At 40.0% G+C, this 17,136-nt stretch overlaps 1 protein-coding gene across 1 annotated transcript in view; it reads left to right on the top strand.

Moving 5' to 3' along the window:
* Positions 1–10,782, top strand: part of LOC147017433 (polyamine-transporter SLC45A4-like) — a 71,340-nt gene extending 60,558 nt beyond the window's left edge. Inside the window, 2 exon segments of the mRNA XM_085847090.1 lie at positions 2,454–2,659; positions 3,294–10,782. Coding sequence (XP_085703216.1) covers positions 2,454–2,659; positions 3,294–3,629 — 542 coding nt within the window. The 3' untranslated portion in view covers positions 3,630–10,782.
* The last annotated feature ends 6,354 nt before the right edge of the window (positions 10,783–17,136 follow it).

The following is a 17,136-nucleotide window of genomic DNA, read 5'->3' as shown; positions in this document are numbered from 1 at the left end:
AGTTGGCTTAAACTCAATAATGTAACCTGTTACACACCTTGAAGGAAGACTGTAAACATCTTTGTGAAATGTTATGAATATAGATAGTGGATGTGAATCAGGTACAGTGTTCAGTAAACAGATCGAGTACTGTGGATGTGATGTCACATCATTGTGAGCCTCGTGCCTGCTTTGATGTCTGTTTGTTGGTGGTTCCATTCATGGCCATGCTCCTTCCACAGCATCGGCTGTCTACTGAAGCAGTCACAAGAGAGAGGAGACATTAGAGACTTTTCTATCACTCCTCCCACTGGTAGTCAAGGGTAAGGTTTTGGAATTTGGCCAGGTTACTGGCACACAATCACCTACCTTTTCCAAATTAGGTACTACCGGATCTTCCATGTCCACCACCAATGCAAGCACATTGAGACAACTGGTAAAACATTACATATGATGGACGGTGCACTTATTCATGCAACACTCGGCCTGCGGAGCACCAAGGTCACTTTATCGTTGAGTTGGGAATCAAACTCAGATTAGGCAGCTCAAAGATGAGTACACTACCTGTGAACTATTGTTGATGGAGGCAGTCGTAATAATATTGATCTCTTACTTCCATTATGGGATGCCAGGATAATTTATGAAAGGGTCAGCCATAGAACCTGGAGCCTGTTCTGCCTGTTCAAACCTGGAGCCATTGTTAAAAAAGCTAGCGATTACACTAAGCTTTTATTTTTTAACTAGTGATTTTGCTTCATCAGATTTTTCTTCACTATTATGCAGATTTACTGGGTAAAATTAAAACACAGGTGCAGTTTGTTTACCTAATCTTTAGTAAATCATTGTACAATTAATTTAAGGGAACAGTACACAAACGCCTTTTGCCAAATGTTCCTGTGAGGATGTGCATATCATTTTTAACTTTCTATACCTTTGCATTCTTGAGATTTATATCATCATCACAACATCCACGTCCAGCTAAGAGAGCAGTGGTGTTGCCAAAGTGGTCTCATGGCAAGGGTTATGCTGGTTGCTTTGCCGTCATCTTTCCAACAGTCAGGTAGGGCAGGAATTTCAAACTTGGACAGGATCTCAGCGATAACTCACCTTCTCTTCATTGAAAGGCCCTGTAGCGAAAGGCATCATCAGCATGACCTCCATCCACCATCAAATACTGGCAGATCGGTCTCCAGCTTGGTGTCCACCTGAGGGATGGCACACTTTGTGATGCAACACCCAACCTGCGAAGCACCAATCCAACAGTTTATAGGAGGGTCAGGAATCGAACCGAGATCAGACAGCTCGGAGGAAAGTGTGCTACCTCTGTACCATCCTCCTATCAGAACAGGATATATATATATATATATATATATATATATATATATATATATATATATATATATATATATATATATATATATATATATAATAGTGATTTGTTTTGTGTTTCACTTGATTGATAGCCATCTTATATAATCACTTATCAGTTTTAGATTCCGTGCTGCAAAGTTCTGTCTAAAATTTTAACTTTTCTACGACTTCATAATCCCATAATGGATAAACATTATAACTTTAAATGTGGCTTTGTTTATGATGTCATGTATAATATCCTGTGATGAATAATTAAATGGTTAGTTCGGACTGATCGCTCTGAGCCTCTGAAACTTTTCAGCTTGCTGTGATTTAAAAAAAAATTGCATTCCTGAAATCTCGAATTGACACATTTTAGGATTCCACTTCCTTGATGATCATTTGTAAGTAAAATAAATAATGAATGGGTGATTTCAGACTTTTCTATGAAGGCTTGTGTGACATTTCATCTGCTCCTTCCTCATTCTTCAATCATTGTTGAAAAGTTGCACTTAAAACCCAGACCTTCAGTTTACCATTATTGTTGTTCTTTTGTATGCATGTGGCTGCAGGTAGCATCATTCGCTTGGGGTGCAGCTGTGCTGCTGATGCAGTTCCCCTGTAGGTTGGAGCAGGAATTTGTAATTTGTTCAGGGTGCTGGCGATAGCTCGCTTGCTCTTTGCAAAGGACACCATGGGATCTTTAACATCCACCAACTAATGCTGGCAGGTTTGGAATGCCCAATTTAATGTCCATCCGAGCGACGGTGAATACAATGATGAATCTCCCTGCCTGTGAACCATAAAGATGACAGTTTATAGCTGAGTCGAGATCCAAACCAAGGCCAGACAGCTCAGAAGCGAGTGTGCACACCTGTAGGCCACCCTGCAAGCCCTGTACAATTGTGAACTTGCTCTTCAAATTAAACAGCATTTCGTGCCTCAATTAGTGGTGCAACAATTCCCATTCATACGACTAAGCATTTCAAGTTATTGAGCGACTCAACACTTGCCCATTGACGTAGACTTCCCATTAGAAAGGTTTCACTCATGCTGTCCCTCTTTAATCCTCCTCCCCCCCTCATTAATTTCCCACTCATATTTGCCCCTTCCTTGTTGTGCAGCCTTGTTTCAGAAGTTTGGGCAAGGCCTCAGCATCAAGACTATCTATTGCATAAGCACGTCCAGCTTTTTCATTGGATCGTCCATCATGGCGATGTTCCCAAATGTTTACATCTCCATTGTGATGATGTCCACAATGGGACTCTTCTACATGGGCATGTTGTACTGCCCTTATGCTCTCCTCGGCCTTTACCATGAAGACGAAGCAGTAGGTGCTGAGTTTGTGCCCAACTTCAAGAGCTGAGATTTTTATTGCTCATAAATTTCCTTTTAAATGTATTTCAATTTTTTTTCCTGTTATTATTTTGACGTGCAAATGTTTCATCATAAACTTCAAAGTTTTTTTTTGTGCAATTGCAGAACGAATACACTGTAGTTTAAAATCTAAGCAAATGTTCTAGCTGAGATCTCACAAAGCTTTCAATATGTAAGGTTAGTCGATTCATCTTTCGGCTTGCAGTTTTCTATAAGTATAGCAAGGTCTCAGTGTCATTGTACTGTGATGATTCAGTTTGTGATGGTGATCTTGTTCATATACCATAGTGGAGCTTATTCATATATCACATGCAGGCCAAGGCCATTATTAGGAGACATCATGTACTTTTGCATAAATTACAAGGACATTAGGAGCTGACAATAGACAGACATAGGGTATTTGAACTTGGGTTCCCTTGATCCTGATGCAGTGGTTTCGATGGCCACACTAACAGGCCAATCCATGTTAAAATTAGATTTATCGGAAAAACCTCGGATGTCGGTTACTTATGTTCAGCCCAAGACCCAAAGAGGTTCTCCTCGTAGGCAAGAAAGATCACAATTTCCATCCCATGTCCCATCCCCAGTTTGTGAAGAACAGTCTTGTAAGAACCAACCGTGGCTACGGAATTGACTGTGCCATCTTGGTGTCTCAAGTCTACATCTCACAGATCTTGGTCGCCACTTCACTCAGCTTCATGGTGGATATGTACGGCTCAGTGCTTATCCTTCCCATCGCAAGTGCTTTCTTTTCTTTTTGCTCCCTCGTCATCGCTGCTTTCCTCGTTGTTTACCCTGAGAGGAGCGCAGTGCTGCCAGGTGAACATCCGTTAACGGTTGGGGATGTCTACGATTCCTGTGACCAACTTCAGTCCTGCACAATTTCCCAAGCCCACCATGAGTGGAGAGAGACCTCTTTGTAATTATTTGCTCAGGTTTTCACTGTTGGTGGAGTGGCCAACCAAGATCGTTATGAGAGCCATATCAGTTTGATGTTGGTCTCAAGCCACTTGGCACTTTAATCACAACTTATTGAATGAACATTTAAATATTAGTTTTGATGAAAATTTTAAATATTTAATGTGAAAAATGAAAGTTGCTTCGGCATCTGATTATGATGGACCCATTCAAGATTTTAAAGATTATTGCGATTATTCATGGTTTATATTGTATGTTTAATAAGCCTGATTTTGTTCTTGCTGCTTAAGAACCTTGTCATCTCTATAATTCATTTTCATCTCCTCTTGGAGGAACATCTTGCAATGCATTTGCAGTGGGAAAAGCACAATTTCTCTGATCTGGGTCTTTTTAATTGCACGACTCCAGGCAATGATTGAACTGCTTATGGATAATCACAAGGCTTTCCCACAAGATGATTGCATCAACAGAAAATATATATATATATATATATATATATATATATATATGTTCTTCAAAATCCCTCTCTATAAGGTGGGGCCAACTGTTATTCAGCTGCTGTTCTGCTCTGTCCACTGCCCTCTACAACTGGCCAACTCTCTCCATCCACCTCCTTCTTTCTGATATCCCTCTTCACACAATCCTCCCATTTAAACTGCAGTCCACTCTCTTTTTCTCCTGCCTCACTCTTTCAACACATCTGATCTCTTCGATCTATCTTCCTCCATGCTCACCAGATGCCCTGCCCATTATGCTGTGAAATTTGAAGGGGGGTTGGTAGGGGCTTTTATATACTGGTGGAGTCAAATTATGTGAGAGATTCCAAGCACTTTATCTCAGCATTTTTTATGAGATTGTGAGTAAAATGTTACAACTCGATCTTCAGTCCATGAATATGGGAATGACGTTTTACAATTGCACATTTAAATAAAACAAGCCTAAATGTCACGATACACTCATAAAGTTGCACCATTGCATGTTCATATATACAGTGCCCATCGAAAGTGTACACCCCTTTGAAAATTTTCACCTTTTGTTGCCTTATAGCTTGGAATTAAATTACATTAAATCAGACTTTTTCCACCTTTATTAACACATCATAACCCACAATTTTCAATTGGAAAAACAAATTCTGCACTTTTCAGAAAATTAATTAAAAAGACAAAACTAGAACATCTTGGTTGGATAATTGTCCACTCCCCTTATAATATCAATTGTAAATTAGCTCAGGTGTAACCAATCACCTTCAAAATTACACACCAAGTTAATTGGCCTCCACCTGTGTTAAGTTGTAGTGATTGATTATTTCAGAATAAAATCAGCTGTTCCTGTAGGTTTCCTCTGCTGGGTAGTGCATTTCACAGCAAACTCAACCATGAGCACCAAGGAGCTTTCAAAAGACCTCTGGGATATAGTTGTGGAAAGGCACAGATCAGGGATGGGTATAAAAATATTTCAAAGGCCTTGAATATCTCTTGGAGCACAGTCAAGACAATCATTAAGAAATGGAAGGTGTATGGTACCATCAAGACCCTGCCTCGATCAGGCCATCCCACAAAACTAGATGACCAAGCAAGGAGGAGACTGATCAGAGAGGCCACTATGAGGCCAATGGCAACTTTTCTCTGATCTGGGTCTTTTTAATTGCACGACTCCAGGCTGTGTGGGTTTTTCTTATTTTCCCAAATGGGTAAAAAAAAACATTCATTTATATATTTGGAAAACAGGTTATTTAATTTTTTTATTGGCTTTTGTGGAAACTCAATGTTTTATCCGAATTCTGTGTGGGTCGGCCGTGTTAGCTGGAGTCTGAGGTTGGAGAGAAACAGCTTTGGAGCGAGACAGTGGTTGGAGTGAGACGGTTGGAGTCACGGGTTGCCAAAGAAAGAAGGAGGGTCGTGACGTGGAGGGTCTGCCCGCGTCTCGCCTCGGCTGCCTGTCTGTTGTGCTGGTTCGAGGGTGCCCGATCTTGACTGGGTCTCTCGTGGGTCCTGTCGGCGGCCCTGATCCCCATCTCGGACTCCGCTCTGCTTCACCTGGGCTCCTTCGTAGACACGGTCTCTGCGCGTGTGGCTGTGGGCCGAGCTGCACGACCACTGACAGGTGCCGTACCATGGAGCATCCCTTCCCTCCACCATGCAGGTACCCCAAAAGAACTGCGACCTCAGCTCACCTCCCTCTCTGGCTACGGGGGTCCTTTGCAATACACCTGAGTTTATTTTCGTCTGAGTGTGTGGCGCCGTCTTTAAGTAGAACTGTTTAAGTGTTTGATCATTGTAAATCTTGCCTGTATATCCCGCGATAAGTCTGCTCTGAGTCCTTTTTTTAAAGTTGATTGTAAATAAACCATTATTAGAAATGTTCCCAGTTCATTTTCGACTTTTCCTTCATTGGTCCAGCATGGTTCGGATCGAAGTTTAGGCGGGTCTTTATCCCCGATAATCTGTTCATCCTAGCCGGTACGTTCTTGGTAGTTCCGCTCAGCTGCATCCGAACCGGAAAGGTAGTTGGAAGAGTGATCCGGTTCGGTCAAGACGTACCGAGGGCATGGTTCCCTGGTAGACAACACCGCGTAGTTAATTAGGTAAATTGATTCTAGACAAAAAGACCCTACGCAACGCGGTGGAGGTATTGGCGTCCACGGTCAGTTAAGCGACCCGCTGCCTCACGGAATTGTTCGTGAGCGACGGCCTACAATTCTGGGAGTCTAGTGGGAGACGACCTAACTTTCCCCACCTCGCGGTCATTCTCGCCACCGACCTCTGGCCCACAACAATATCAATCCCTTTTCTTGAACAAGACGAAATATTGCTGATTGTTCTGTTGGAATGAGTCCTGCTTTGGTTTTTGAATCTGCTGAATATTCATTGTTTTGTAGAGCCTTCACAATATAATCAGGGGGTTGATTAATCTCTTCCAGTTGTTGAAATAATCCATCATCATATTCTAATTCTCCTACATGCTCTAATTTTTCCTCCGTCATTTGACTGAAATCTTTGAACATTTGAAGTTTTTTAGGAGTATATTCTATTGTGGGAACTGGGGAAGCATCTATAATTTTTTTAAGTGGTTTAAAAAATTTATCTTGTTTTCTTTCAAATGCTTCTTCACCCGTTAGTTTTTGTCTGCGTTTCTTCTTTATGTCTTCCTGATGTTTTACAACTTTTGAAACCAACTCTTGATGCTCCTTAAATCTTCTTGCTCTTTCTTTCACATCCATTTATTTATTGGAAAATATCATTCACTGAATTATAAAGGTCAACAGTGAAATTTTCCTTTTCTTCATCATTAAAGTAGATGTGTTCAAATAAATCCTTTTCTTTAAATATTCCATCAAATTCTTTATTAACATTAAAAGGAGTTGTAATTTCTTCTTCACTAGTACTTGTATCTCTGCTTTTCATATGTTTGCGCTGAGTTTCTTTGTCAACATCAAAACCGAATGATAAAATCTTAACCCCATTACCACTCAGATGGTTAATAATTTGTCTCATTCCTTCTGGATTAGTTTCTAATATCCCAAGACCACCAGATTTTAGTTTCTTTAACTCACTCTTACAATGTGAATATTTTGTTGTACCAAGAGAAACCTCCTCAAATATTTGGCCTTCATTCCTCAATCGCATATGTTCCTCCACTGAAATATAGTAATAATCTTCACCTTCGACTTCTCCAGGTCTTATTGCTATAGTTGTTGTAGATACAATATGAACTACATGGTGCTTTTTAAGCAAAATTACAATATTCTCATTTGTACTATTCAAGAACCTTGATTTATGAAAGCTTTTTCCAGAAGCAGATTTACCCACAAGATTTATAATAATAGTTGTCATTTATATATGTAATTGTTTATAAAATAAAAAATATATCTTTTAATATCTCATTTTGTTTCACAACAATATATTTATATTTTTCAGTCGTGTGCTCATATAATCCCCAAATTCCTTTTTACTACATAATGTCGAACAATTATCTCTCCAAAAATTGTTTTCTATCTATTGGATTTAACTTGAATAAAATAAAAGTATTAACATTGTTCCTTATTGAGCGGTGAGGGAGTTGAAAGTATGATTGACTGAGATAAGTACAATTACAAGAAGAATGTCTCCCTCTTGTGTAGTAACTATCCATTACCGTTTGGTTTCTCTCATTAACACAATCATCAAAGATAACGAGGTTCTTTTTTTATTTATCCAAATCTTGGGGAGAAGGTATATCATCCGTATTATCACTAAGACTACGAGTTATCGGCTTTGATTTCTTTTTATATCTCTGTGTATCACAAAATAGTTGTATTATATCTTCAATGTTGTCATCATTTAGTTTGTTTTGAAGTTTAAATAAAACGATTATATCTTCTTTTTGAAGACCAGCATTAAACCCTTGTGAGAGTAGTTGATACTCAGGCTGAAAACTCGGACTTTGTTTTTTAATTTTTAAATTATCATAATCTAAAAAGTTGGGAGTAAGGAGCATCTTTAAAAGTAAGCAGGTTTTTCCACATCCACTTGAACCAACTATGAGACATCTTAATGAATTCGGAAGATTTTTATGGTTGTTAAATTTTATCTTATTTTCCCAAATGGGTAAAAAAATCATTCATTTATATATATTTGGAAAAGAGGTTATTATCTTGCCAAAACAAATTTTTTTCAAGATATGTAAGTCAGCTTGTATGTTTTTTTTTTGTTGTTTGTTTGTTTGTCTGTAATCACGTATAAAAAATTCTGCAGAGCACAGTTATCATCGGAAATTTTTGTAACTTCGCATATCAGAGGCCTATAGAGGTCCCTTTCAGTGCACAAAATTTTGAAGGTCAAGGTCAAAAGTCAAGCTCACTTTGGCGCAAATCAGGGGAGTCGACGAAACCCTTATTTTTTGAGTAATTTTGATCGGATCGTCTTCAAACTTCATGGGAATATAGTTCATGGTCTGGCGCTCAACTGATTAATTTTTGGTGGCGATTGGCCTTGACCTTCATATGTTTTTTTTTGTTTTTTTTGGTCTGTAATCATGTATAAATCACTCTGCAGAGCACAGTTATCATTGGAATTTTTTGTAACTTCACGTATCAGAGGCCTATAGAGGTCCCTTTCAGCGCATAAAATTTTGAAGGTCAAGGTCAAAGGTCAAGGTCACTTTGTCGCAAATTAGGGGGAGTTGACGAAACCCTTATTTTTTGAGTAATTTTGATCGGATCGTCTTCAAACTTCATGGGAATATAGTTCATGGTCTGGCGCTTAGCTGATTAATTTTTGGTGGCGATTGGCCTTGACCTTCATGGTTAGCGCCTCAGGTCAAACATATTTGACCCCAAGGTCAAATTTTCAATTTTTAGGGACCATATCGTGTAGTACCTCAAATTGAACGCCTCAAAGAGTGCTTTCTAGATATGTCAAGCTTGAGATATTATGACGTCATTTGGTGACGTTATGAGGAAAAAGCATATTTTTCATGGTTACTCTGTAGAACGATTCTCATCGGAATCTCTCGTCGGCAAATATTCCTCAAGGAGTCACTCCTGGTGGATAGCAGCTCTGTTCACCTCAGTGTGACCTTTAAAGAAGTCACACGTGGTCACCTTTTGGCAAGATACGGGTCACCCTGCGGGTGACATTGGATTGGTTTATTTAATTTTTTATTGGCTTTTTTGGAAACTCAATGTTTTATCTGAAGTTCAGGTTTAATTTCAAGATAATCCATTATTTTATTTATACAATATCTTGTGTTGATATTTCACTGAAAATGACAATCGTTAATAATATAAATCCATGAAATCAATCAATCCATGAAACATAGTCGTCATTTGTTCAGTCTCTTCTCTTGTAAGAAAAGGTGTATTCTCACCCTCATACTTTACATTCATTTCTGAAATCAATCTTGGAAAGTAATTCATTTTTGGTGTAAATCCCAAAAAATTATATTCCTTTTTATATTTTTTATTATCATTATTTTGAAGATAATCACAGAATATACATTGTTTATAGGCTTTTACTCTGTGTTTAATCCCCGTCTTTCACACGCAGGACAATTCTCAAATTTGTCATGTGGAGAATCAGGAAATTCAAGAGGCTCAAAATCTAGTAAACTATTCATATTTATGAAGTAAAACTTTACTTCAAATAAAATTCATCTTCGGTATCATCTTCGGTACTTTCATTGGTGTTTTCACAATCATCTATAAAACTACTTTCATAACTATCATTTGAACACAAACTCTCGGTATCATAAGTGTCTTCTGTTCCAACAGAGATATTATCATCACTCTCATAATCTTCAAAATCTTCAGTTGAATAATGACTCGTATTTCATTAGTAGAAAAAACATTACCATCTCTGTCTATATACTTTTTTCATTAACAGATTCAAGTACTACATTTTTATATTAAAGGTAATTTTAAAATGGTCCTTAACTACTATTGAATGAAATGTCATTTCACCTGATAAATTAACATCCTTTATTTCATCAGGATTTACATCTTTAGGGTTGTTGAAAAAAATACAACTTTCTCCTTGCATATTACAGATGGTCTTAACTTTTTTTTCTAAAGCTTCATCCATGAGGTTTTTCTTTTTTGATACTTTTTCTTATTTCATTGCTTTTTCTAGTTTTGAATATATTGCCAGAAGGAGAGGAGAAACTTTTGTTAGAGCTACTTTAATTGATGTTCTTCCAGATATACTAAAAGCCCTTCACTGAGGAAATTGAAGAACTCATATTATTCACCATAATTGTTTTTATCCAATTGTTGTTATACTTATCTTTATTCAATTTTACCTCCTCAACATATTTCTCAGTAACTTTTACAAATGAAGTGATTGTTTGAAACTTGTCTTTTGTGTCTTAATACACTGTATTTATTAAGTGAAAAAAGTTGGAGGATAAAATGGTTTTAAGCACAGATTCACCTATAAATTAAACGGAATTTTCATCAAAATTTTATTTTGAGCAAAGTTTTGTTGTATAAATATGGTGAATACAACGTACTGCGATGTTTGTAATCATGAATATAAATGTCATAAAAAAACACCTTCAAACCAACAAGCACACTTTCAATCTTTTCAGACAAATATCTCCACTTGACCAAGAAACAAAACATTGTGATGGATGTGATAATGATATTCTTTAAAAATAATAATAAACAAGTGAAATCCTTCATTACAGCGCGTGTGGTGAATCAAATGAGTACACTAATGTTAATATATGCAATTTATGCTTTTTCAGTTGAAAAACAATTAAAAAGCGTACTTAATATTTGAAATGTAAAAATCTTGTTATTATTGTGATGAGCACCTTTATATACAACAGAAGGAATGAAATTGTTCGATACAGCATGGCAGGAGGCCACAAAAGAATGATTGTAAGTAAATTTCAACTACTAATGCATGACGAAACACTTGTTTATGGCTAATATTAAAGAGAATGATGGCATAAGAAGAACTTAACTTTCTGCGTTCAACGTGAAATGCCATGGTGGACGGAAATGACGTCTTTCGCTCGTTCGTTCGTACATGAGTGGAGCGTTTCTTCGGTTTTTCCGTCAAGCAATAAATTAAATGGTTTTCACATATATAACACATTAGTTTCACAAATTTCCATTGAAATACTCGGGTATTTCTGTCAATTGTCGCCATTTCCATTGAGGTTATGCACTGCATCTACCGGACGGCCGTCATTGGATGTTTTGAGGCACGTGGGAGGGGGGGGGGGACACCAGACGCACCGGAGACGTGGTAGACGACGCCGGGGAAATTTCAAACTCGGTGTAATTGTATACAACGCACGCGCTGTAATAAACAGCTTCAATCGCACAAACACAAGAACAATGAAGAAAGGAAAGGTGCCACTAAATTCTCCATTGAAAACACTGATGGGGCATTGAAAGGACATATAAAAATATAAGATTGTTTCACTTTCAAGACCCTGGACCATCTTCAATCATGGAAGCTGTTGATGTGGTGAAACAAAGTATTGAAACTATAATTAAAAACACATTAAGTGAAATGATAAGTTTTATATGGGAGTAAGATTGAATATGGTAAGAGAAGGTGATGAAAATACTCCCTATATGAGGACAAACCCTTACTTTATCTCATCATTTCAAGATTTTGTAAGATGTGATGTTTACGATGAACTCCAGAGACAAGAACAAGGTGTTGATAACACTGTAGTAGGTAGTGGATTTGCGATTACAAAATTAATCTTTTTAGATATACACATCTTAAAATCACATCCTCTTCAAGCTTCTTATTATATTGATTTACCAAAAGAGATAAAACTTAAGAAAGCAGTTGTTAATATTCAGAACAAAGATAATAAATGTATTCTATGGTCTGTTCTTGCTAACTTACATCCTCCACAATGGAAAGCTGAAAGGGTTGAACATTATAAGAAATACGAGAATAAATTAAATGTAAAAGATTTAAAGTTTCCAATTTCATTGAGATATATTCCTAAATTTGAGAAAATGAATAATCTATCTGTTAATGTCTATGGATTAACGAATACAAACAAAGTTCGGGTATTAAAAATTTCAAACAACTATAAAAATGATGAAACTCATGTTGACCTTCTCCACTTGACTTCAAAGGAAAAATCACATTATGCTTTCATCAAAAATTTATCTAGATTAACCAAATCACAACTATACAAGAGAAAATGTAAAACATATCCTTGTAAGAGATGTCTCAACTCCTTTCATACAAAAGATTGATTAAATCAACATTCAAAATATTGTCAAAATCATAAATCAACCGTAATCAATTTACCAAAAGCAGGTTCAAACATATCATTCAAAGATTTTAACAAATCTATAAAACATCCGTTTGTGAGAGACGCTGATTTTGAAACTGTCCTTGAAAAGAAGGATAGTTTCTCCAAATCCAAATAAATCATTCACAAATAAATATCAAAAACATACTCCTTGTGGTTTCTGTTATTATATCAAATCATCTGTTGGTGATGAATACAACAAGTTAGAACTTTATAGAGGAGAAGATGCCTCAGAGGAGTTTGTAAGACGATTGGAAAAAGACTGCATAAGACTCGGAGAAATAATGGTTAAAACCTATAAACCATTGTCATTAACAAAGGGAGAGAAAAATGAATTTAGAAAGAACAGTATCTGTCATATCTGTGAGGAGAAAATTGAGGGAGAGGTCAAAGTTAGGGATCATTGTTATCTTACTGGAAAATATAGAGGTCCAGCTCATTCCCGTTGTAATCTTAATTACAAACCCCCAAACTTTATTCCGGTCTTTCTTCACAACACTCACTATGACACACATCTATTTATAAATGAACTTTCAAAGGCATCTGGAGATATTTCTGCCATTCCTAACAGATCAAAAATACATCTCATTCACAAAAACAATTCATACATCCCCTATAACGCATATCAGATTTCTTGACACATACAAGTTTATGGCAAGTCCATTATCTAACTTAGCATCAAATATTAAAAACTTACTGAATCTTAAATCACATTTCTCAAATCAAGAAGAGATTGATCTCTTGTCACAAAAGGGAATATATCCGTATGACTTCCTGGATTCATTTGAGAAGTTTAAAGAAACAACTTCCTTCAAGGGGGAAAGTTTCCATAGCAAGTTAAATAAAACTCATATTTCCGATAGAGATTACACACAAGCTAAAAATGTTTGGGAGAAGTTTAATATGAACAATCTTGGAGAATATCATGATTTGTATCTTAAAACTAATGTAATGTTATTGGCTGATGTGTTTGAAACTTTGAGAACAGTATTTTAGAACAATAATAAAAATTGTTATGGATAAGACCCCGCTCACTATTACACAGCCCCGTGTTTGGCTTGGAGTGCTATGTAACAAAAGGCAAAACAGAATTTGCAATTAATGAGTGATGTAGATATGCTTTTCATGATAGAGAGGGCTAAAAGAGGAGGAATATCTCAAGTATGTTCCAAGACATATGCTAAAGCAAATAACAAATATCTTCCTGATTTTAATAGGTCAGGTCAGGTATGGGAGCATGTGCCAGAACAGCGCGTCGTTGCGTCCACTTTCTGCCGGTACTCCAGGGACCTCCGTCTGGCCATCCCCCAGGCAGATGCCAGGCCCATCCCCATCTCCTTGAGATGATGGTCAACCTGCTGCAACCACGAGGCACGTGGTCGGCCCATTGGCCTCCTCCACTCATGAGACTCCCTCACTGAGAGAATCTGGTGAGCAGGATCATCGTCAGGAAAACGAGCCATATGTCCATACAGCCGCAACTGACGCTCACGGACAATGCAGGTAACAAATCTCATCTGAGTCTCTCTCGGCAACCGCTCGTTGGACACAAAATCTGACCAGCGATAGCCAAGGATTCTCTGAAGAGACCTGGTACCAAAGGAATTAAGTCTCCATCTCAGATCCTTGGTCAGAGTCCAAGTCTCGCATCCATAGAGCAAGACTGGAAGAACCAAGGACCTGAAGACTCAGACTTTCATCCTCCCGCACAGGTACTGGCAGCGCCACACCCCATGATCCAGTGAATCCATGACTCCCCAGGCCCGACCCAGACGTCTATTGACCTCTGACTCACAGCCAGCGGAGACATGAATATCACTGCCAAGGTAAGTGAATCTCTCCACGACCTCAACATCCTCACCACAAACAGACACGGACAGGACAGCAGCATCCAAGATGTCACCGAAAGCCTGGATCTTAGTTTTGACCCAAGAAACCCGTAATCCCAGCGGCTCCGACTGCTCATTCAGCATCTTGAGGGCCCCCAAAAGGATATCTAAAGTCTCCGCAAAGATGACTGCATGATCTGAAAAATCAAGGTCCGAGATCTTGACATTCCCAAATGATGCACCGCAGCTTGATCTCTCTGACATCCTCCCTAAATTCCAGTCCATACAAGTGCTGAAAAGTGTGGGGGCCAGTACACACCCCTGACGAACTCCAGTAACAATGCGAAATAAGTCAGAGATGGTACCACCACACTTCACAGCACTCTCACTACCAGAGTAGAGTTCAGACATCAGATCAATCAGTTTTGGTGGCACCCCACGAAGACCAAGAATCCTCCAGAGGACATCCCGATTCAATGCATCAAACACTTTACAGAGATCAACATAGGCTGCAAGCAGCCCCTGCCTAAACTCTCGTCTGCGTTCGGTGAGGACAGGAAGAGCAAGGATACGGTCAATCGTTGACCTCTTTGGTGTAAAGCCTGACTGCTCTGGACGCTGGTGCTCAAGCGGATGGTGGCGAACCCTATCAAGAATTATCCGAGCAAAGACCTTGCCCAGCACTGAGAGCAGCGTCACCCCTCGGTAGTTGTTGCAGTCTTGGCGATCACCCTTCCCTTTCCAGAGAGGGACAACAAGGCCCCTCTTCCAATCAGTTGGGATGATGCCTGTGTTCCAGGTAGAGCACAAAACTGCATGCAACGACACGAGTGCAGCATTTCCACCAGCCTTGAGAAGTTCAGCATGGATGCCACAGATCCCTGGAGCTTTGCCCCGTTTCAACCGGTTCACCGCAGCCCGTGTTTCCACAAGCGAAGGTGGACCACAGTTGATTCGAGGGTCAGCAACAGGGATTGTAACACCCTTGACGTCCAACTCGACAGCTGGGGGATCAACATGGTACAACCGCTCAAAGTAACCGGCCCAGTGGGCCTTCTCTTCAGACTCCCCTGTCAAGAGCCTAACATTCTCTGCTCCAACTGCAGTGCTCCGAGGGATGGGCTTGGATGAATGCAATGCGCGAATTCCCCTGTAAGCGGGATGAGAATCACCTGTCCACAGGTGATGCTCTACCCCCTCACAGATTCCTCACACATAGACCTCCTTGTCCACCCTCGGTGCACGTACAGTTTTACGCCTCAGCTCCCTGAACAGCTCAGCTCTGCCATTCAGCCTGGCCCTGTGACTCTGATCAATGGTATCCAGTGTCCCTTGAGAGACAAAATTCTTCTTTACCCTGGGGTGAGTTCCAAGACATCCACCGGCAACATCAAGGACCGTAGTCTTGAAGGCACTGTACAACTCTTCAGAACCCCCCAAAGCACCCAGACTCCCCAAGTGTCCACTCAGCCTGTTCGCAAACTCCTCAGCTACTCTCTCATCCCTGTGCTTGCCACCATCCAGCCTAGGCTGGGATGGTACCATTCTCCAGGATTTAAGGTGCAGCTTTAGAGTTGCTACAACAAGCCTGTGCTCAGTATTGAGGAACTGAGCACTCCGGTAAACCCTGCAGTTCTGGATCATCCTCCAGCGACTGTCAATGAGAACATGGTCAATGTCCTTTGCCGCACCGCCAGCATTGGAATACCAAGTCCAGCGATGAGCTTGTGGGCGCTGAAACCATGAACCAGCCACCCTAAGTCCATGACTTCTTGCAAAGTCAAGGAACTTAGTGCTATTCTGGTTCATAGTTCCTGACCCATGGGGACCAACACACACCTCATAACCATCCCTATCAGTTCCAGTCGATGCATTGAAATCCCCCAAGACTAGAAGTGTATCTCGTCTGGGGCACTGATCAACCACAGACTCGAGCGTGGCGTAGAATGTGTCCTTCACGGTGAGATCACTCGCCTCAGTCGGAGCATAAACAGAGACCAGGGAAATGACACCTAAGGAGTGACGAATCCTTAATCTCATAATACGCTCGTTGACCGGTGTTACCTCAATTATCATTGGGGTCAGCTTATTGGACACAGCTACAGCAACTCCTTGGGTATGGTAACCATCAGAGCGACCAGACCAATAGTAGGTGTAACCACCCACCATTATCTTGCCGCAATCCGGTCTCCGAACCTCAGAGAGAGCTGCAATCCCGATGTCCAAACGCTTGAGCTCAGATGATAACAGAGAGAGGTGATCATCCTCTCTTAGGGATAGGACATTCCAGGCACCCACCCGAAGGGACCGCCTCAGGTTAACCCAAGGAGACCGCCGTCTGGTGGACGACACCTCAGCACCACTCTGACACCCTCTCCCGCAATCTGACCCAGGGATGTTACCCCATGGTTTCCCTCCTATCATCAAAGATTGGGGGTCCCGAAGGCTTTGCCCCAATCCCGTCATCCGGTGAGCTGCCCTGAGAAGGGAAGCTACACAGGAGGTACTCCCATGGAGTGGGTTTTCAGATTTTTTTGCGTTTTTGTGTTTTGCGGAATGAAGGGTTTTACGGTGACCGGAGTGCAAATCCTGCCACCAACCTCCTAATAAAAAGTAACCCAACTGCAGGAGGACGTCCGCAGACACAGTTGGGCACTAGATATGGATGGCCGTTGGCTCACAAGGAGCTCCTCCGCCCTTTGACAGGTTTTGTTTTTAATCCTGCTGGGTGTCCATATCCAAACACCCTCCTCACCAGAAAACCTGGTGGGGGAGACGGTTTAGTCGCCGACAACCCGACCATAGAACAGGTTAGTACAGGTTTACATGGTACCTGTAGCAGGTCACAGATCTAACCTGACCTGACAACAAAATAATTTTTTTTTAATAAGAATGAGGACAACTCTTACCT

Source organism: Eptatretus burgeri, chromosome 11 (genome assembly GCF_056783735.1).
Source record: "Eptatretus burgeri isolate ZD-2024b chromosome 11, Ebu_testis_v1, whole genome shotgun sequence".
Taxonomy (NCBI): Eukaryota; Metazoa; Chordata; class Myxini; order Myxiniformes; family Myxinidae; genus Eptatretus; species Eptatretus burgeri.
The sequence above is the reverse complement of the archived record's forward strand: the minus strand, read 5'-3'. Positions and strand labels throughout refer to the sequence as shown.